The 20,239-nt window shown below is 45.7% G+C and overlaps 1 protein-coding gene across 1 annotated transcript; it reads left to right on the plus strand.

Annotated features, from left to right (window-relative positions):
* Nucleotides 1-313: 313 nt before the first annotated feature.
* UQCC2 (ubiquinol-cytochrome c reductase complex assembly factor 2) lies at nt 314-19,773 on the plus strand. Its single transcript, XM_022581628.2, has 4 exons — nt 314-473; nt 15,882-15,956; nt 16,799-16,868; nt 19,594-19,773. Exons 1-4 carry the CDS (start codon nt 336-338, stop codon nt 19,719-19,721), a joined length of 411 nt encoding a protein of 136 aa, XP_022437336.1. The 5' UTR covers nt 314-335; the 3' UTR covers nt 19,722-19,773.
* The last annotated feature ends 466 nt before the right edge of the window (nt 19,774-20,239 follow it).

Here is a 20,239-nt window from a genome sequence, read left to right on the forward strand (position 1 = left end):
CTTATGCAATTAGCAGAGGTCTCAGAGGAGGGTTTTTTAGTCTGGAGCTTGCGCAGTCACTGAAAAAGAGAAGCAAGCTATCCCCGGTGTACTCCACGACTGGCTTGCCCCTGGGAACCGCGCTTGTTCCAGGAGGACGAAGACTGAATCAGCTGGCCCTGCAGAGACAGGGGAGCAGCGGCCCCGCCCGGAAAGCAGCAGGGCGCCGGCCAAGTAGCGCATGCTCACTCCTCCCTCCCACCCCACCTCTTCGGGAAGCCGGCGATGCTTAGTGCGCAAGCTCCACCTGTCCCCGCCGACTCCTCCCTCAGGGGCGGAGACAAGCGGGGCCCAAAATGGCGGCTAGCCGCTACAGGCGGTTTCTTAGACTCTGTGAGGAATGGCCGGTGGACGAGACCAAAAAAGGCCGGGACTTGGGCGCTTATCTGCGGCAGCGGGTAGCGCAGGCCTTTCGGGAGGGAGAGAACACCCAGGTGACCAGACTGTGGGGTCCGCCTGCGGCGGGGAGGCGGTTGGGGCGAGGGGAGGAAAGGAGGAGGCAGGGCGGGGCCCACGAGCGGGCTGGCGGCGGGGCCCCGCGCTTGCGCGCGCCTTTCCTCCCTGGCCGCGCGTACCCGGGGACCCTCTTAACGCCCGGGGAAACTGCGGAGAGCGGTGATCCTATCCTCTACTCAGTACTTTCACCTGGCTGCACGTTGGAGGTTCCTGAGGAGCTTTTTAAAAATCTAGATACCTGGGACCATCTGATTCTTATTGAATCAGAATCTCTGGGGGTGAGGCCTTGCCCTCAGTGTTTTTAAAAGCTCTCGATGATTCAGGGTGCAGCCAGGGTTGAGTCCCACAACACCAGTCCTAGGTGGTGACAGTCATAGGCTTATTGCTCCCCTGACACGATGCCATTACCTCGAAGTGTTGTGCAGTGATTGAGCTGATGCCCAAGGACCTATGCAGGGTCCCCGCTAAGCCTTGGTGTGCTTCCTGGGCCCTTGTAAGCCCGTGCGGCAGGTTTGAGTCCTCACCCCGTGCCCGTGTGTGTGAGTAGTAGACCTATGTTCTTGCTGTCCTCCAGGTTGGTGCTGCACTTCTGGGATTTGTTCATTCATACAGCACAAACCTACGGAACACCCACCATGTGCCAGGAACTGTTCCAGGTGCTGGGGAGACAGTAGTTAATTAGATGAGGTCCTGCCCACATGAAATTTTAAGTTTACGTCCTAGTTCAGGACACAATAAGCAAGTAGATACACATAGGTCAGTGCAGAGAAGTACTATGATGGATATGAAATAGAGTAGCATGTTAAAAGGGTAATATTAGTTATGATAGATAAAGGCTTACTGAGGAGGTGACACATAGATGAGACCTAAGGGAAGACGATGAGCCAACAATGAACACTTGGTGTTCTTTCAGGCAGTGCAATGGTCCTGAGGCAGGAAGCAGAAAGAAAGCCCAAGTGGCTGAAGGGTAGTGAGTGAAATGCCGTTTTCTAAGAGTTGAGTCAGAGGAGGACAGGAGTCAGGCACGGTAGGGTTTTATAGGCAGGCTCTGGTTAGGGGTTGGATTTTATCATAAGACCAGTGAGAAGCCTCTGGGGAGGTTTAGTCAGGGGGCTGATGTGACCTAGTTTACTGTTTTTTTTAAAGATCACTCTGGCTGTACCAGTGAATGGATTATAGGGAGGCAAGAATAGAAACAGTCACTCTGGTAGCCCAGGCAGGAAATGGTGGTGGCTTGGGTGAAGATGCAGCACAGGAGATGGAAGTGGCCACATTGGGGTTGCAATGTGAAGGTTGCATCAACAGGACTTGCTGATGTATTGGATATAGGGTAAAGGGAAAGAGGAACCAAGGATAACACCTAGATTGTTTTGGCCTGAGCAACTCGGTGCAAGGTGGTGCAGTTTACTGAGATGGGGAAGACGAGATGAGGAACAGGTGGGGTGTGGGAAGAACATCTTTAGTTTGGTGTTAAGACATGTCAAACTTGAGATGCAAAGTGGATTTACTTCCAAGTGGAAATGTCAAAGTAGATAGTGGGATATTTGAGCCTGGGGCTCAGGCAAGAGGTCAGACACATGAGATGTGACACATACACACACAGCCCGAAGAAATGACTTTTGCGAAATTTGGCCACAACCTGTCAAAGTAGGAACATGGCTTTTTGGCAACTTAGCCCAACCCAGACCCAAACCAGCCCACCTAATGGAGCAAGGACAACATGCCCAGTGGCATCATCGAAACCAAGTGCTGACTGGGTGGTGGGCATGGACAGAGTGTCTGGCTCAGGGCTTTGTTGGGGGGTTTTGGGGTGTCACACAACACTGAGGGCCTTCACACTTCTTAACAGTGGTCTTCACTGGCCCGTAGTATAAAGATCTTGAAGGCAAGAGTCATAGTCCCAACTCTGCAAATCCCACAGCCCATAGACTTTCTAGGGCTATGCTCCCTTCACATATTCAGTGTGAGCTTCCTGAGAATAGAGACGGTGCTATTTTTATCTTTCTCCCCACAGTGTCTAGCATAGTTCCTGGCACATAAAAGACACTCGGTAAATGTCTGAATGAATGGGTAAATAAATGATTGGTTATGGCTCATGAGACAAAAATCATTTGAATATAGTTGCAGATGTAGCAGAACTAGATGGAGAGAAGTAGTGAAGAGTGAGAAGGGGAATATGTCTGTGCCCTGAGTGGTGAGAATTAATTTGTGAGCTTACTCTGTGTGGGGAACTGCAGGAACTACAGAAGAGGGACATAACCTGGTCCTTATCACCAAGGAGCCTACAGTTGGACAGACACGTGACTGAGTTTAATGAACTTCGAATGGTGAAACCAGCCAGCAGAGACGCTGACAGAGGGTAGATCCCTGGGGAGGTGAGAGTATGACATTCACCTGCTTGACTGTTAGTGTAAGAGGAGCCAGAAAAGGAGGGTAGAGCTTTCTCTTTTGCAGTTGTCATCTTTTGTCGTCACCTAGGCAGATAGTTCTGATGAGTAGAAGGCCCACACGAATGTGAGTCATGGCTGCAGATGCAAGTCATGGCTCCGTTGATGGTTCCAGAGCAGCTCAGGAGTGCATCCCTGGTAGAGTGAACCAGTGCATCATGATGGCAGCAGGCACATGACTCGGGACCACTGTTGCGGTGCCTCATCCTGATGTCATCCAAGAATGCACCTGGGCTTAGTAAATCTTGGCGGTAATTTTTAGAAGGAGCAGTCCCTTGCTGGAATTGAGAACAGTGCTGTGAGTCACTCCCGCTGACACCCCCGGATCATTTATAAAGAACCTGAGAAAGCTGGCAGCCAGGGGCAGGCACTCGACCCAGTCAACTGATCGATGCGGAGCTCCCCCTCGGTTATGCCATGTGCCAGAAAGGCAGGACTAGAGGGGGAGGCAGCTCTCCTCCGCCGCGTGTTTGTTCCTGTAGAGGAGAGGAGCAGGCAGTCCTGCTCTCAGCCTTGTGGCTTCCTGCATCTGAACAATAACGCTGAACGCATGCATGACACACTTGCATGCATGGTCTCATTTAGTCTATTCCTTAGTGCAGCTGAGTTGAGGTCACCATCGCTGTTCCCATTTTACAGGTGAAGAAACAAAATCTGAAAAGAAAAACAACTTATTCGGGGTTCCCCAGGAGTTAAATGGCAAGACAAGTGAGCGTTGTCTTCTTTGTGCCTGAGCTATCCTCAGCTCCCATTCCTCCCAAGTTATTTCTTCTTGTTAGAAAGGCCTCTTGTTCCGTGACCTTCAAGCCCTCCCTTCCCCTCACTTCCTGCTCAAGACCTCTTTGGACCATGGACAGTTTTGGCAAAGAATTAAACATCCTTCTGTTTACCCACCTGCTTTTCTTTGGCCCAGCCCCTACCTACCCAGTGTGGATGGGGAGAAAGATGGTCCTCAGGTGGGACACCAGCACAGAAGAGCCAGAACCACTAGAAAGCAAATTAATCATTCAGACTTGAAACCAGGGTACAAAAATAACTGCCTCCATTTATTCCACCACAGATTGCCCTTTGGGGAGTCTCACAGTCCACCCTAAACCCACCAAGAAGGAGGTGGGAAGCAGAAACACACTGAACACCTCTTACACCCTCTATCCTATTGTGCAGTTTTTTAAAGCTAATGTTTATGGATTTTGCCCCCTTTCAGTTCAGTTTCCCTAAGAGAACGCATGTTCCCTGCAGCCCCAAGAGCTTAATAAAATAATCACAACATGGGGGAAGGTGGCAAAACAACAGTAATTGTTGACTTAAGTACAGGGGAAGGTGCAAACTCTTCTAATGAGTTCATTAGATGCACAGGCAGCTTCCTAAAAGGTCCGTGGCAGCACCCACTTATCCAGCACGGGGCACAGCTCTGAGGAGCCACCCAGGAAGGGGCTCGCCCACCAGGGAGTTCTTGTATTAAATACCCAGGTTGAAATAATATCGGCCCCGTTTGAAAGGAGTTGAACTTTGTCTTGGATTGACAGTAATGTAGGTGATATGTCCAACTCCTCAGAGGGGAATTCAAAGGTTTTCTGTGATTCTGTTTTCTCAGTCATCCAGTCGGGGCCTGGTCTGTGGCTCAGTGTGGCGGGATGTAGCCCTGTGTGTGTTGGCAGTGGTGATGCCATCCAGCGTTACCCACCCCTGTGTGTGGGTCCTCTGAAGTCCAGTTTTTGAGGAGGGGCCTGAGAACAGATTATGTGATTTTTTTTTTTTCGGTAAGTGGGCCTCTCACTGTTGTGGCCTCTCCTGTTGCGGAGCACAGGCTCCGGACGTCCAGGCCCAGCAGCCATGGCTCACGGACCCAGCCACACCATGGCATGTGGGATCTTCCCGGACCGGGGCACGAACCCGTGTCCCCTGCATTTGCAGGCGGACTCTTAACCACTGCGCCACCAGGGAAGCCCAGATTATGTGATTTTTAGTTGTAATATTGAGCCCACTGCAAAACAGCCCTTGTGAGGAGAATCATGTCGGAGAGGGAATGCAGGCATCTCCATCTCTTTTTCTCCCCCAGTTCCAGATGGAGCTGGAGGGAGTTAAGGTAGTGTTTAGACCAAGGCATGGCAGCTTTCTAGGCATGTTTAGAGATGTAGGTGCTCCTCCTGGAGGGCTAGATTATCCACCACTTTCAGTGGGTTACCACTTAGAGATCTTTGGGTCTGCCTGTTGCCTTCTGGAGTAATGCAGCTTTGTGAGGCCTTCAGTGTTGTCTAATCCAGCCTGTGTCCCGCCGCCTCACCACACTCCAGCGTGTGCCCCAGCCCCAATGAGGGCTTCTTCTCATTGCCTCCCAAATTGGTCATAATGTAAATGGTTCTTTTTTTTTTTTAAGTATATTTGATTTATAGCGTTGTGTTAGTTTCAGGTGTACAACAAAGCGATTCAGTTATATTGGGTTGGCCAAAAAGTTCATTCAGATTTTTCTGTAAGATGTTACCTGTTACCCCCTTTATACTATATATAAACTATATATGTATATACTATATATATGTTCTTTTTCAGATTCTTTTCCATTATAAGTTATTATAAAATAATGAATGTAGTTCCCTGTGCTATACAGTAGGTCCTTGTTGTTTATCTATTTTATATATAGTAGTGTGTATCTGTTAATCCCAAATTCCTAATTTATCCCTCCCCTGCCTCCCCTTTTGGTAACCATAAGATTGTTTTTTATGTAGGTGAGTCTGTTTCTGTTTTGTAAATAAGTTCATTTGTATCATTTTTTAGATTCCACAAATAAGTTATATGATATTTGTCTTTCTCTGACTTATTTCACTTAGTATGATAATCTCCAAGTCTATCCATGTTGCTGCAAGTGGCATTACTTCATTCTTTTTTTATGGCTGAGTAATACTCCATTGTATCTATGTACCATATCTTCTTTATCCATTCATTTGTCGACAGGCATTTAGGTTGCTTCCATGTCTTGGCTATTATAAATAGTGCTGCTATGAACATTGGGGTGCACGTATCTTTTCTAATTAGAGTTCTAGTCTTTTCCAGGTATATGCCCCGGAGTGGGATTGCTTGATCATACGGCAATTCTATTTTTAGTATTTTAAGGAACCTTCCTACTGTTCTCCATAGTGGCTGTACCAATTTACATTCCCACCAGCAGAGTAGGAGGGTTCCCTTTTCTCCACACACTCTCCAGCATTTGTTATTTGTAGACTTTTTTTTTTTTTTTTTTTTGCGGTACGCGGGCCTCTCACTGCTGTGGCCTCTCCCGTTGCGGAGCACAGGCTCCGGACGCGCAGGCTGAGTGGCCATGGCTCACAGGCCCAGCCGCTCCGCGGCATGTGGCATCTTCCCGGACCGGGGCACGAACCCGTGTCCCCTGCATCGGCAGGCGGACTCTCAACCACTGCACCACCAGGGAAGCCCTATTTGTAGACTTTTTGATGATGGCCATTCTGACTGGTGTGAGGTGACACCTCGTTGTAGTTTCGATTTGCATTTCTCTAATAATTAGTGATGTTGAGCATCTTTTCATGTGCCTATTGGCCATCTGTATTTCTTCTTTTGAGAAATGTCTATTTAGGTCTTCTGCCCATTTTTCGATTGGGTTGTTTTGTTGTTGAGGTGTATGAGCTGTTTGTATATTTTGGAAATTAAGCCCTTGTCAGTTGCAGTGTTTGCAAATATTTTCTCCCAGTCCATAGGTTGTCTTTTTGTTTTGTTTATGGTTTCCTTTGCTGTGCAAAAGCTTTTAAGTTTGATTAGTTTATTTATTTAGTTTATTTATTTATTTAGTTAGTTCGTTTATTTATTAAGTTTGATTTGTTTATTTTTTCTTTCATTTCTTTTGCCTTGGGAGACTGACCTAAGAAAACATTTGTATGATTTATGTCAGAGTGTTTTGCCTGTGTTCTCTCTACTAGGAGTTTATAGTGTCATGTCTTATATTTAAGTCTTTAAGCCATTTTGAGTTTATTTTTGTGTATGACGTGGGGAGTGTTCTAACTTCATTGATTTACATGAGGCTCTCCAGCTTTCCCAACACCACTTGCTGAAGAGAATGTCTTTTCTCCATTGTATATTCTTCCAACTTTGTCGAAGAGTAATTGACTGTAGGTGTGTGGGCTTATTTCTGGGCTCTCTATTCTGTTTCATTGATCTATATGTCTGTTTTTGTGCCATTACCATGCTATTTTGTTTACTGTAGCTTTGTAGTATTGTCTGAAGTCAGGGAGGGTTATGCCTCCAGCTTTGTTCCTTTTCCCCAGCATTGCTTTGGAATTCTGGGTCTTTTGTGGTTCCATATAAATTTTAGGATTATTTATTCTAGTTCTGTGAAAAATGTCATGGTTAATTTGATAGGGATCACATTAAATCTGTAGATTGCTTTGGATAATATGGCCAATTTAACAATTTTAATTCTTCCGATGCAAGAGCGTGGGATATCTTTCCATTTCTTTGAATCATCTTCAGTTTCCTATATCAGTGTTTTATAGTTCTCAGCATATAAGTCTTTTACCTCCTTGGTCAGGTTTATTCCTAGGTGGTTTTATTATATATATATATTTTTTTTTGATGTGATTTTAATAGGGATTTTTTTTAACTTTCTCTTTCTGATATAGAGAAATGCAACTGATTTCTTTATGTTAATATTGTATCCTGCTACCTTGCTGAATTCATTTATCTGCTCTAAAAGTTTTTGTGTTGAGTGTTTAGGGTTTTCTGTATAGAGTATCATGTCATCTGCATATAATGACAATTTTTACCTCTTCCCTTCTAATTTGGATACCTTTTATTTCTTTTTCTTGTCTGATTGCTGTGACTAGGACTTCCAATATTATGCTGAATAGAAGTGGTAAGAGTAGGCATCCTTGTTTCGTGCCAGATTTTAGTGGGAAGGCTTTCAGCTTTTCACTGTTGAGTATTACGTTGGCTGTGGTTTTGTCAAAAAGAGCATTGATTATGTTGAGATATGTTTCCTCTGTACCCACTTTGGTGAGAGTGTTTAATCATGAATGCATGTTGAATTTTATCAAATGCTTTTTCTGCATCTGTTGAGATGATCATGTGGTTTTTGTCTTTTCCTTTGTTTATGTGGTGTGTCATACTGATTGATTTGCATATGTTGAGCCATCCTTGCTAACTTGGGGTGAATCTAACCTGATCATGGTGTATGATCCTTTTTATATGTTGTTGGATTTGGTTTGCTAGTATTTTATTGAGAATTTTTACATCTATATCAATCAAAGATATTGGCCTGTGATTTTCTTTTTTGGTGGTGTCTTTGTCTGGTTTTGGTATCAGGGTGATGGTGGCTTCATAGCATGACTTTAGGAGTGTTCCCTCCTCTTCAGTCTTTTGAAGAAGAGTTTGAGAAGGATCAGTTTAAGTTCTTTGTATGTTTGGTAGAATTCCCTAGTGAAGCCATCTGGTCCTGGACTTTTGTTTGCAGGGAGTTTTTTTTTTATTACAGACTTTGTTTCACTTCTAGTGATCAGTCTGTTCAAATTATCTATTTCTTCTTGGCAATTCCCTGGCAGTCCAGTGGTTAGGACTTGGCACTTTCACTGCCATAGCCTGGGTTCAATCCCTGGTCAGGGAACTAAGATCCTGTGAGGCATGCAGCGTGGCCAGAAAACCCCCAAATTATCTATTTCTTCTTGATTCAATTTTGGTGGGATGTATGTTTCTAGAAACTTGTCCATTTCTTCTGGGTTGTCCAGTTTGTTGGCATATAATTGTTCATAGTATTCTCTTATGGCTTCTTGTATTTCTGTGGTATCAGTTGTTATTTCTCCTCTTTCATTTCTTACTTTGTTTATTTGGGTCCCCTCTTTTTTCTTCTTGGTGAGCCTAGCCAGAGGTTTGTTGATTTTTTTCTTTCAAAGAACCAGCTCTTGGTTTTATTGATTTTTTTTCTTTTTTTTTTTAATCTCTATCTTATTTATTTCCTCTCTACTCTTTATTATTTATTTTATTAAATATTTTATTAAATAAATATTAGTTCCTTCTGCTGACTTTAGGTTTTGTTTGTTCTTCTTTTTCTAATTCTTTTAAGTGGTAGGTTGGGTTGTTTATTTGAGATTTTTCTTGTTTTTTTGAGGAAGGTCTGTATTGCTATGAACTTCCCTCTAAGAAATGCTTTTTGCTGCATCCCATAGATTTTATATGGTTGTATTTTCATTGTCATTTGTCTCAAGGTATTTTTTAATTTCCTCTTTGAATTCGTCATTGACCAATTGGTTTTTTAATAACTTGTTTAGTCTCTGTGTAATCGGTTTTTTTTCTCGTTTCTCTTTCTGTGGTTGACTTCTAGTTTCATGCCATTATGGTCAGAAAAGATGCTTGAAATAATTTCTATCCTCTTAAATTTATCAAGGCTTGTTTTGTGTCCTAATATGTCGTCTACCCTAGAAAATGTGCTATGTGCACTTGAGAAGAATGTGTATTCTGGTTTTTTTGGATGTAGTGTCCTGAAAATACCAAATTAAGCCTCACTGTTCTCTTGTGTCATTTAGGACCTCTGTTGCCTTATTGATTTTCTGTCTGGAAGATCTGTCTATTGATGTCAGTGGGGTGTTAAAATCTCCTACTTTTATTTTATTCCCATCAATTTCTCCCTTTATGTCTGTTAGTATTTGTTTTATGTATTTAGGTGCTCCTAAAGCGTATATTGGGTTCATATATGTTAATGAGTGTAATATCCTCTTCTTGCATCAATTGTTTTGTCATTATATAGCATCCCTCTTTATTGCCTTTGTTTTGGGTTTTGTTTTTCTTTTAAATAAATTTATTTATTTATTTATTTTGGGCTGCGTTGGGTCTTCGTTGCTGCACGCGGGCTTTCTCTAGTTGCAGCAAGCAGGAACTACTCTTCATTGTGGTGTGCGGGCTTCTCATTGCGGTGGATTCTCTTGTTGCATAGCACGGCTCTGGGCATGCTGGCTTCAGTAGTTGTGGCACACAGGCTCAGTAGTTGTGGCTCTTGAGCTCTAGAGTGCAGGCTCAGTAGCTGCGGCTCGTGGGCTTAGTTGATCCACGGCATGTGAGATCTTCCCGGACCAGGGTTCAAACCCGTGTCCTCCACATTGGCAGGTGGATTCTTAACCACTGTGCCACCAGGGAAGTCCCTATGGCCTTTGTTTTAAAGTCTGTTTTGTCTGATATGATATTGTGACCCCCTGCTTCTTGTGATTTGTGTTTCCGTGAAATATCTTTTTCCATCCCCTCATTTTCAGTCTGTGGGTGTCCTTTGCCCAAAAGTGGGTCTTTTGTAGGCAGCGTGTTGTAGCCTCTTGTTTTATTATCCAATCTGCCATTCTGTGTCTTTTGGTGAGAGCATTTAGTCCATTGACATTTAAGGTAATTATTGACAGGTATGTATTTATTGCCATTTTAAATCTGGTTTTCTAGTTGATTTTGTATTTCTTCTTTGTTCCTTTCTTTTTGTTTTTCCTTTTGTGGTTTGATGGTTTTCATTTGTATTACACTTGAGTTCTCTTCTTTTTGTTTTTTGTGAATCTGTTGTATGTTTTTGATTTGTGGTTACCCTGGTTTTCAAGTATGTTAACCCATTACTGTATCTCCTTGCTTTAGACTGGTAGTCATATAAGCTTAAACACATTCCAAAAAATCTACATTTTCTTACTCCCCTCTCCCAAGTAAGAACAATTTGATTCTGATGTCCTATTTTACATTTTCATGTTTATCCTTTTGGCATTCATTGTAGTTATAATTGCTTCCACAAATTTTTTTTGATTTTTTTTTTTCTAAATGTATGTTCTGGTTTATTTAAGTGATCTACAATCCTTTCATATATTTGCTTTTCCTATTGTGATTTTCCCTTTCCTATAGATTCTTTCTTCTTTTCTATTTAGAGAAGACCTTTCAGTATTCTTTTTAGGTTAGGTCTAGTATTGCTGTATTCTTTTAGTTTTTGCTTGTGTGAGAAATTCATTATCTCTCCTTCTATTATAAATGATAATCTTGCTGGGTAGAGTATCATAGGTTGCAGGTTTCTCCCTTTCAGGACTTTGAATATATCTTGCTACTCCCTTCTGGCCTGCAAAGTTTCTATAGAGAAATCAGCTGATAGCCTTATGGGGGTTCCCTTGTAACTTACTCTTTGTTTTTCTCTTGCTGCCTTTAAAATCCTCTCTTTATCTTTAACTTTTGCCATTTTAATTATGATATGTCTTGGTGTAGGTCTGCTTGGGTTCATCTTGTTTGGGACCCTCTGTGCTTCCTGTACCTCAATATTTGTTTCCTTCTTTAGGTTTGGGAAATTTTCAGCCATAATTTCTTTAAATACATTTTCGATTCCCTTTTCTCTTTCTTCTTCTGGGATCCCTATTATGCCTAGATTGGCACGCTTTGTGTCCCATAGGTCTTTTATATTGCTTTCATTTTTTTTTTCCATTTGTCTTTTTGTCTGCCGTTCTGATTGGGTGATTTCCATTACTTTGTCTTCCAAATCACTTATTCATTTTACATTATTTAGTTTTCTATATATTGCCTTTAGCTCAGTTTTCATCTCAGCAATTAAGTTGTCTGATTTTGATTGCCTCCTCTTTATAGTTCTTAGTTACAGTGATCTGCATTGCTGTCGATAGCTTTTCTTAGCTCCTTCAGCATTTTTGTTACCTTCTTTTTGAACTCAGGGTCTGGTAGACTGGAGAGGTCTGTTTCATTGTTTGTTTTTTTAGGGGATTTCTCTTGTTCTTATAATTGGGAGTGGTTCCTCTGGCTTTTTCATTTTACTTATATTACTCTGACTCTATGAATTTAGGGGAAACATTATCTACTGTGGTCATGGAGGGCTGTTTTTACGTGGAAACACCCCTGTGTAGCCTGTGTGAGTCTAATATTTTTGGTGCAAAGGCTGTTTTTGGTATGGATGCCTGCCATGTCTTTCCTCAGGGTGTGCTGGCCCCTCTCCCCTTGATAGGGGGTGTGATTGTTGTGGTGACCAGAGCCTGCACTGGATGTTGGGCAGGGCCTCCTCTTTGCTCTGTGGTTGTCACAGCCCTATCAGGGGCAGGGTCTGCTCCCCAGTTGTTGAAGTAGAAGCCCCCAGATCCGGTCCTAAACTGTGGTGTGAGGTAGGTGGGACAGGAGCGCTCCCACCGGGAAAGGAGCTGCTGTGTATTCCTCCCCAGGAGTTGTCTGCCCGGACATGCACTCTGTAACATCTCCTGTCACCTGGTGTGCGTGCTCAAAAAGTACACTGTTGTTGACACTGCCTTCGGCCCCACCTCTGCTGTGGGAATACCAGTAATCAGCTCAGATATCAGCCCTGCTTCTGCGTGTGCGTGCCCACAAAGTTTGTTTTTGCTGGCACTAGACCTGCCTCAGCTGGGGGAGTGCCAGTAATCAGCTCAGATGTCCTGTAGACGCTGCCGCTGGCGTGAATTTGCTGAAGTCACGCACCCGCCAGGAATCAGTTCAGATTTCAGCCCTACCTCTGCGTGTTGGCAACCCACTGGCGCTTGTGTGCTCCCAGAGCTCATAATGGCGGAGCCGTGCCTGCCGTGAGCACCCAGAGAATGAGGCCAATGTGGTGGGGTCACGCCCCCCCCCCCCCCCCCCGCTTCACACGCACGTTGACAGTAGACCTGGGCTCCATCCTGCACACAGCACCCCCAGCCTCGCCCCGGACCACACTCCAAGCCTTTCAGGCTGTCTCTGCGCAGCCAGAGTGAGTCCTCTGAAGGCCAAGTTCCAGCCCCCAGCCGCTCCGCACACCAGCAGGCATGTGTCTTGGGCTGGGAAGTGCAGCAAGGTAGCGTGGACTGTCTGTGCTGGTCTCCCTCTGTCCTGCCTGCCACAGGCCGGCTGCTGTGCTCTCCTCTGAGGTTCCCTATCTGTTCCAGTGGACCTCCCAGTCAGTGAAGGGGGTTCTCAGGGTAAAGGAACCTTTCCCCTTTGAAAGCTCCCTCCTGGGGCACAGGTCCCGTCCTGATTCCTGCTTTTTTTTTTTCTTTCATCCTATCCAGTTATGTGGTGATCTTTCTTGCAGCTTTGGTTGTATGAGATCTTCTGCCAGTGTTCAGTGGATATTCTGTGAGAATTTTTCAACATGTAGATGTGTCTTTCATGTATTTGTGGGAGGACGTGAGCTCCACGTCCTTCTATTCTGCCATCTTGATCTCTGCTCCCGGGTTCTTAACCTTTGGGAACCTAGTGCACTGTGGACCAAAGCCCAGACACAGAGGTTGTCAAGAATCTGGTGGCTTCCCAGGCCTTGAAGCACTCCTTGGCACAGCTTAAGACCCTGCCTGCCTGGACCATCCTTGTCCCCCTGCCTTTTCATGCCTCTTCCTCCCAGTCCCTCCTCTGATCCCCATTCTGCCCAGCTCTGAAGTCTACACTCCTCAAAGTGAGGGACCCTGACTCCCCATCACTCTGTGACCTGTCACTGCAGTGAAACGCAAACCTGCCCTGTAAGGGAACCACACCTGCCATGTGAGCCAGGCCTGGTAACTAGCTCCTGCTTCTGATCTCCTGTAACTCTTGGCATTCAGTTACACTCTGTCCTGGTCATTTTTTATTCTTAATGTGTGTGTATCTTGTCTCAGCTTGATTGCCAACTTCTCCGGAGCCGAGGCTGGGTCTTTATGTCCCCTCACAGCCGCCTAGCAGAGCTCTCTACATGGTAGATGCTCAAGAAATAGATTTTCAGTTGAATTCAAGGGAATAGACTCCCATAATGGAATGAACTCATTTCGGAAGTTCATTACCAAGTCATGAGCAGTCCAGGCATTACCTTACTTATCCTCACATCGCCCTCAGAAATAGGGACAATTATTATCTTTTCTTTTAAAAGAAAAGTTAAGTTGGGCAGTATGTTTCAAAAATGTCAATGCTGGGAAGACAAAGGCCGAGGAGGTGTCCTGGCTGCAAGGAGAAAGAAACGTGACAGGTAGTGCAGGAGGCGATCCTGGGCCTAAAGGACTGATTTTTGCTATAAATAGTTTTACTGAGACAATTGACAGAGTTGGAATATGGACAATGGAACAGATAGAAGTGTTGTATCAATGTTAAATGTCCTGAATTTGGTCATGGAACTGTGGTTATATGAGAGAGTGTCGTTCTTAGGAAACATACTGAAATATTATGTATATATAGATATAGAGAAGGATAAAGGAAAAGTGGGAAATTTTTTTTTTTAAGTGTCGGGGGCAGAGGGAGATGGAGTGATTTGCCCAGTACCCCTTAGCTGGTAAGGGATGAGATCCGAGTGCAGGCAGTTGGACTCCACAGCTCCCCACAGCTATGCACACCTGCTCTTACATGGGCCGGGCACACTGTAGGTTCTCTTAAATTTATAAGCAGACACATCTGTACAGGTATGAAGAGGGCAAGCAAATGATGAAATGCACAATTATCTTTTGATAATCTACATAATATTCTTTAAAAGTTTGGCTGGTGTTACCCTCTTTTTCCTTTTGCATCTTGTGCCTTCTGTTCGTCTGTCGTCTGGTTAGCTCTTAGTTTTGCACGCCCTGCTGAAGACAGAACATTCAAAACGCTTTCCCCCAAAGTGTATGCTGCAGAATTCTGTTCCAGCTGGACTTGCCTTGGAAGCGCCGCCTGATAGGGAGTCAGACTCATGTGTTAATATCCGTTCTTCTTTTTCAGCCTTTAGCCCCAGTGCACTCAAATAATGCCTTTGATCATTAGTCAACAAACACTGGCTGCCTCCTCAGCCCATCACCCTTTCTCTTCTGATGTGGCTACCTGGGCGTTCTCATGATGGGTGGCCTGAACCTGGGGATGGATTGAGTGGAACTCAATGACAGGATTGTCTTTTTTGTTTGCTGTAAAGTGGGGACCTTATTTGACATGCACACGGAGGCAGAAGTGGAGCTGCCTATTAAAATGCTTAACTACTGATTTATTTATGCTCTGCCTTCTTCGAGAAAGGATTTAAGTTGGAAAAATCCATCATTTGAATTCTGGGAAAAAACATTGAAGAGAAAGTTTCATTCTGGGGAGCTTTCAGAATTCTTGGCAGAATAATGTAAGGAACTGTAGCTAAATAGTGGCAAAGGCAGAAGGAAGGGAAAACTTTCTAAGAGGTATGAGAGGGAAAAACCCACCTCTCATCTGCATGTTGCCCGCGTTCCCTGGAACTTCCAGCAGGGCCATCCGGAGTATTGCTTTCTTTCCCCCTTTCTATTTGCAAGGCTTCCTAACAGGACCTAACTGGATTCTCCCTCTTGGTTCTCCTCAGTTCACCTGTTTCATCCTAAAATACTACTTTCTTCATGTTTCTTTACTTGTAAAATTCAACAGCTCCCCACTTACCACAGATGAAAGCTCAGATGATTTTTTTTCCTTTCATAAAAGAATCTTTATTTAATACATTTCATATTGAAAGTTTAACTCAAAAAGCTCTTTCTTTTTCTCCCACCCAGGCTCTTTTACCTGCATGTTCAGGCCCTCAGCCAGATGGTCTGGTGTGAGGCATAGGTATAGGTAGCACCCCTGCCTCCTCTGCCCTGCTCATGCAACCGCCCCCACCAGGAAGGCCCCCTCCACTCTCCCCAGCTCCTGTGCATCCTTCAGAAACCAGCTTAGTCTCACTTCCATGATCCGCTGACCTCCTCTGACTTCTTGTGGCCCACATTGCCCCTAGCACTCCTGGAGTGTTGTGTTTTTACCGCAGTGCCTCCCACCACGGTGGCTTGCTGGTTCACAAGTCACAGGTGTTCAGCAAATGTTTGTTTGCCGGTTGAGTTTTCCTGCAGGTTGGGGAGCTGGCTGAGGTGGAGCCATTATTCCAAAAAGGTGATTTCTGACTGTGGGACCTGTGGTCAGAGAAGCCAGCTCTGAGCTGCAGGCCTGCTTCCTGTCCTTCCTGGAGGCATACGGTACAGACCCGTGTGGGGGCAGGGCTCATTTGCTCACTTTCTTGGAGGTTTTGTTTTTCAGGTTTCAGAGCCTGAGGCCTGTGATCAGATGTACGAGAGCTTAGCACGGCTCCATGCAAACTACTACAAACACAAGGTGAGTGGGCCACAGTCTTTTGTGTTGTCCCCAGCCCTCCGACTGGAGATGACCAATAAGAGTGAGTGAAATCTGATTATACGATGTTCTGTAAAGAATTGTGGTTTTGCTACTTTCAAATGTAACCAGTAATTTCAACCCAAGCCAACTAAGGCACCTGGTAGAGGCTTTTAGGTCACCTAAATGAAAGCCGTTTTTAATTTTGAAGAAAAGCCATGTGTTTTATATGCCAGTGGGTGCTTCCGGGTGTGTCTGACAGCTCTTGGATCTCACACATATTTTCCCACCCCCTCTGACGGAACTGGTCTTCCCCACGCTCCGGTGATAAAGATGGGGTGACTGGGAAAGTCCTGTCAGACAAAGCTGGACCTCTGCTCGGCCCTGACATGATTGCTGTCAAATTCCGTTTAGTGTGCTTTTTCCCCAGGCTTGAGAAATGTGCTCGGTAACCACAGATTTACACGGCCAAATGCCTAGTCTGTATGAAGAGGGGATTTCTTCTAAATCCACACTGCTCAAAGTGTGGTCTGTGAGCAGCAGCATGGGCACCACCCGGGGGCTGGTTAGAAATGCAGAATCATAGGCCCCACCCAGGCTCCCGAGGCCCAGCCTGCATTTTCCAGAGGGTTCAGGTGCGTGTTCAAATCAGAGCCGCCTCTCCAGACCAGACTGGTTTGGCCTCCAGGTGGCGTTGCGCTTCTCCTTCTGGCCTCCAGACACCCATGGCCTGTGAATTGCAGTTAGAGCGTGGCTTCTCTCCAGGATCATCCAGTCCTGGGTTGTGCTGCAGAACTAATCTTCTCTCCCCTCCCTCTCTCTTCCCCTCTGCCCCGTGTGACCAGTACCCTCGCCCCAGAGACACAAGCTTCAGTGGTCTGTCCCTGGAAGAATACAAACTGATCCTGTCCACAGGTATGGAAAGCACAGCTGCTGCCCTTTCTGGTTGGTTTGCAAATGAGTCTTTGTGTTTGAGCGGCCAAGGGGAATTGTCTAATAAGACAGTTTTGCTTGATGGAAAGTCTTGTGGAATAGCCCACAGGAAATTCTGAAGCTACAGGGCTCATGCGTTTTTGGCCACAGAACATGGAGAAGGTCAAAGGCATTATTTAAAAAAAGCAAATCCATCTTTAGAGCTTTTAAATTCAAGGCTGGGCAGCAGGGAACAGGGGAATATGTATTTGCCAAATGGAAGTAGTTGAAATCAGGATGGAAGGAAAATAATTTTATCTTTATGGCCCTAAGGGGGCTTTATAAACATGAGGGTTTTAATTAAAACAAAAAGCCATTCAATAGACGTGTATGGGGATATCCGCCTAAGAGCTATCTGACCCAGGGGACGTGGTCTGTGGGTTAGATACGGGTTTAACTAGGTATGTTTTGGAGTCCTTGATAGACCGATTAACAAGAAAGGAAAAACCCTGTCTAGCCCGGCCCCTCCTTACTTCCCCATCTCCATTGTCACTGAAGGGGGACGTGGCGGGTGGTGGCAGGGGAAGCCTGGGTTGAAACAGGCAGGTTCTGGAAAATTAACTATTTTTATTGCCAAGGATACCACATATAAAAATAGGCTAACCTTTTCTGGGAGGGCACGGCCCTGAAACATTGCCTCCTGGTACTCTAGAAATTTCTCTTTCCTATTCCTCTGGCAGCCTTCAGCAACTAAGGTTTGAGAATTTAGGCTTCCAGAAAACTCTTAACCTTCTGAACAGATTAAAACCTGGTAGTGTCATCTGCTATTGTATGTTGACTGATACTATTTTTATATTTACTCCCTGGGAAACTGGGGTAGAGATATTTTGGCCAGGCAGAATCACTTTATTGGCAATTTTTTTTAAATATGTGTGTGTGTGTGTGTGTGTGTGTGTGTATATACACACCCACATAGTACCCCATGTCCCTGGGCTCATGTAATTACCAGCATCGATGCACAGTGTCATTGTGAGGACCCCGAAGAGTTTGAGCAAAGTTTGAACTTGAAATTAGAATGGAAAGAAGTTCCAGAGGCTCAGCCTCTGCCTCTTGGTTAACTTCGGGACGCCTGAGTGTGGAGACAACGGGCCGTAGCCAAGGAGGGGGGGTGTGCGGCTCCCCACCACTGGCCTGTGTTGCAGCTTGTCCTGGCTGGGGCTCAGCCTTAGGGGCTTCGCTGACAATTTGCTTTCACAGCAAGCCTCTTATTTTTGTCGTGACTCTGTGGAATAAGCTTACTGAGTGTTTCCTCTGACAGGGCAGGACACCTTGCAGTGTTTGTCATGAGGATTTGAGGGCCTGGCAAGTCTGAAATGTGGCCGCAGTCTAGGTCCCGAGTGTGTCCATCCTGGCTTGGGGTCCCAGGAGTCTCTGAAGGAGGCCTCGGCATCCGTTTTGTGCCCCACAAAGGAAGCTGGACTTCTGGAAAAGTCCCAGGGTGGAATGCTGGCCGGGGTACAGTGCGTGTCCTAATTTAGTCAAGAGCCCACTGACAATAAATGTTAATAGATGATGTAAGTTACCTTTTTGTTCAGAAAAGCTATTCTTTTTCTCCAGAAGTTTTATTAAGAGATGAAAATCCAGGCTATGAAATTTAAATAATGTGAAAATCTAAACTTAAAATACAAGTAAAATTAGGTATCATAGAACTTTAGCCCTGGACAGACTTTAGACCAGTGGTTCTCAACCCGGGAGCGATTTTGTCCCCCAGGGACCTGTGGCAATGTCTGGAGACCATTTTAGTTGTCACAGCTTGCGGGGACATCTAGTGGGTAGAGGCCAAGATGCTCCTGCAGTGCCAGGTCAGCCCCACAACAAAGAATTATCCGGCCCCAAATGTCACTGAGAAACCCTGCCTTGAGGGGGGAGGGGGGAGGGGGTGGATGTATGTTTTTAAACAGAGGCCCCACTGGCTCCCACCAGCTCCTGCTGCCTTCATGCCTGTGAAGATGGCTACGTTTTCTTGAGTGTGGGCCAGGTGCCAGGCACGTCACCTCCATTATTTACTTTAAGACTCACAGCTTTGGAGGCAGGTGTTTTGATCTCCACTTTGCAGATGAGGAACCCGAGGCTCAGAGAGTTAACCGACTGCTTGAGGGGGCCCAGTGTGGAAATGGTGGGCAGGGATGGGGCCCAGGTCCAGCTCCCTCCCGGGTGCCTGCTCAACTCCACAGCGTGGGGTGGACCCAACTGTCTGGGGTCAAATCCCAGCTCCACCACTTCCTAGCCGTGTAGCCTGCTCAAGTTCCTTAACTTCACTCTGCCTCAAGTTTCCACATCTGTAAAATGGAGACAGTAAGGTCTGTGTGGCTCAGGCCAAGTTTTGAGATAAGCCTCTGGGCCTGTGCGTTGTGTAGCTGATGCTACAGTGCCTTCTTTGCTCACGTGGAGCAGAGCAGAGAGGGCCCTGCTTAGATACTGAATTATAATTGGATGTGAACAGAGGCCACTGTAAGGACGGTCTCTGGTACACAAGTGCTCATCCACAGTTGCATTTCTTTGTCTGTTACCCTGCCTGATTTGCTGATCAGAAGTTGGGGCTACACTTCCCTTTCTTAGGAACATACTGTGAAAAGCGAGACATGCCTGTGTGGCGAAAGCCCTGTGGGGCCAACCTGTGTAATCATTTTAGACTTCAGCCTTTTTTTGTTGTCTTCTCCTTTTGCAGATACCTTGGAAGAGTTCAAGGAGATGAATAAAGGCATGTGGAAGAAACTGCAGGAGAAGTTTGCCCCCAGGGATCCCGAGGAGAAGCATAAGGCCTGGGCTCGGGCCTTAACACGCCCACATACCTAAGCGTAAAGTCGTGGACGTTGCCATTATCAATAAAATGCCCTGATTTCCCTTTTCTTGTAGTTCGGGAATCTCATCTGGCCTTCACAAGAAAGGAAGCCCTTGTTGCTGTAAAGAAAGCTCTGGCCTGAGGAGGGACGCCAGTTGAGCATCCGCCCGCCCACCAGTCAGGCTAGGATGTCCTCCAGGAGAGGAAGTGCGGGTCTCCGTCTGGGCCTGAGAAGGGATGGTGACGGGGCCTCTGGGCAAGGTGCTTCCTGCACGGCCACAGGAGCCCCACCTGCCAACAGAGGTCTGGCTGGCTCCTGGCAAGATTCACAGGCTCCCTTTTGTTGTAGGAGCTCCTGGGAGAGAGCCAAAAATAGCGTTCAGTACTGAAGAAGGCGTCCTGTTGCAAACAGAAAGCAGCAGGAGGTGTATGATAGAGGGATGAGAAAAGCCTGCTTGGCCCTCCTCCCCACTGACTCAGAAGGCCAGAGCTCAGTCCTCTGCCCCTGACCTTGCAGAAAAGCCATGTTCCA

The sequence above is a fragment of the Delphinapterus leucas genome, chromosome 10, assembly GCF_059928025.1.
Source record: "Delphinapterus leucas isolate spDelLeu-1000000601 "Yukka" chromosome 10, BTC_Dleu_Yukka2, whole genome shotgun sequence".
Classification (NCBI taxonomy): Eukaryota; Metazoa; Chordata; class Mammalia; order Artiodactyla; family Monodontidae; genus Delphinapterus; species Delphinapterus leucas.

Excerpts from the sequence above, each read along its gene's own strand:
- UQCC2 (XM_022581628.2), top strand. The coding sequence starts at position 336 with ATGGCGGCTAGCCGCTACAGGCGGTTTCTTAGACTCTGTGAGGAATGG. Across the intron at positions 15,957-16,798 it reads CAAACTACTACAAACACAAG|TACCCTCGCCCCAGAGACAC; the intron begins GTGAGTGGGCCA and ends CCGTGTGACCAG. Across the intron at positions 16,869-19,593 it reads CAAACTGATCCTGTCCACAG|ATACCTTGGAAGAGTTCAAG; the intron begins GTATGGAAAGCA and ends CTCCTTTTGCAG.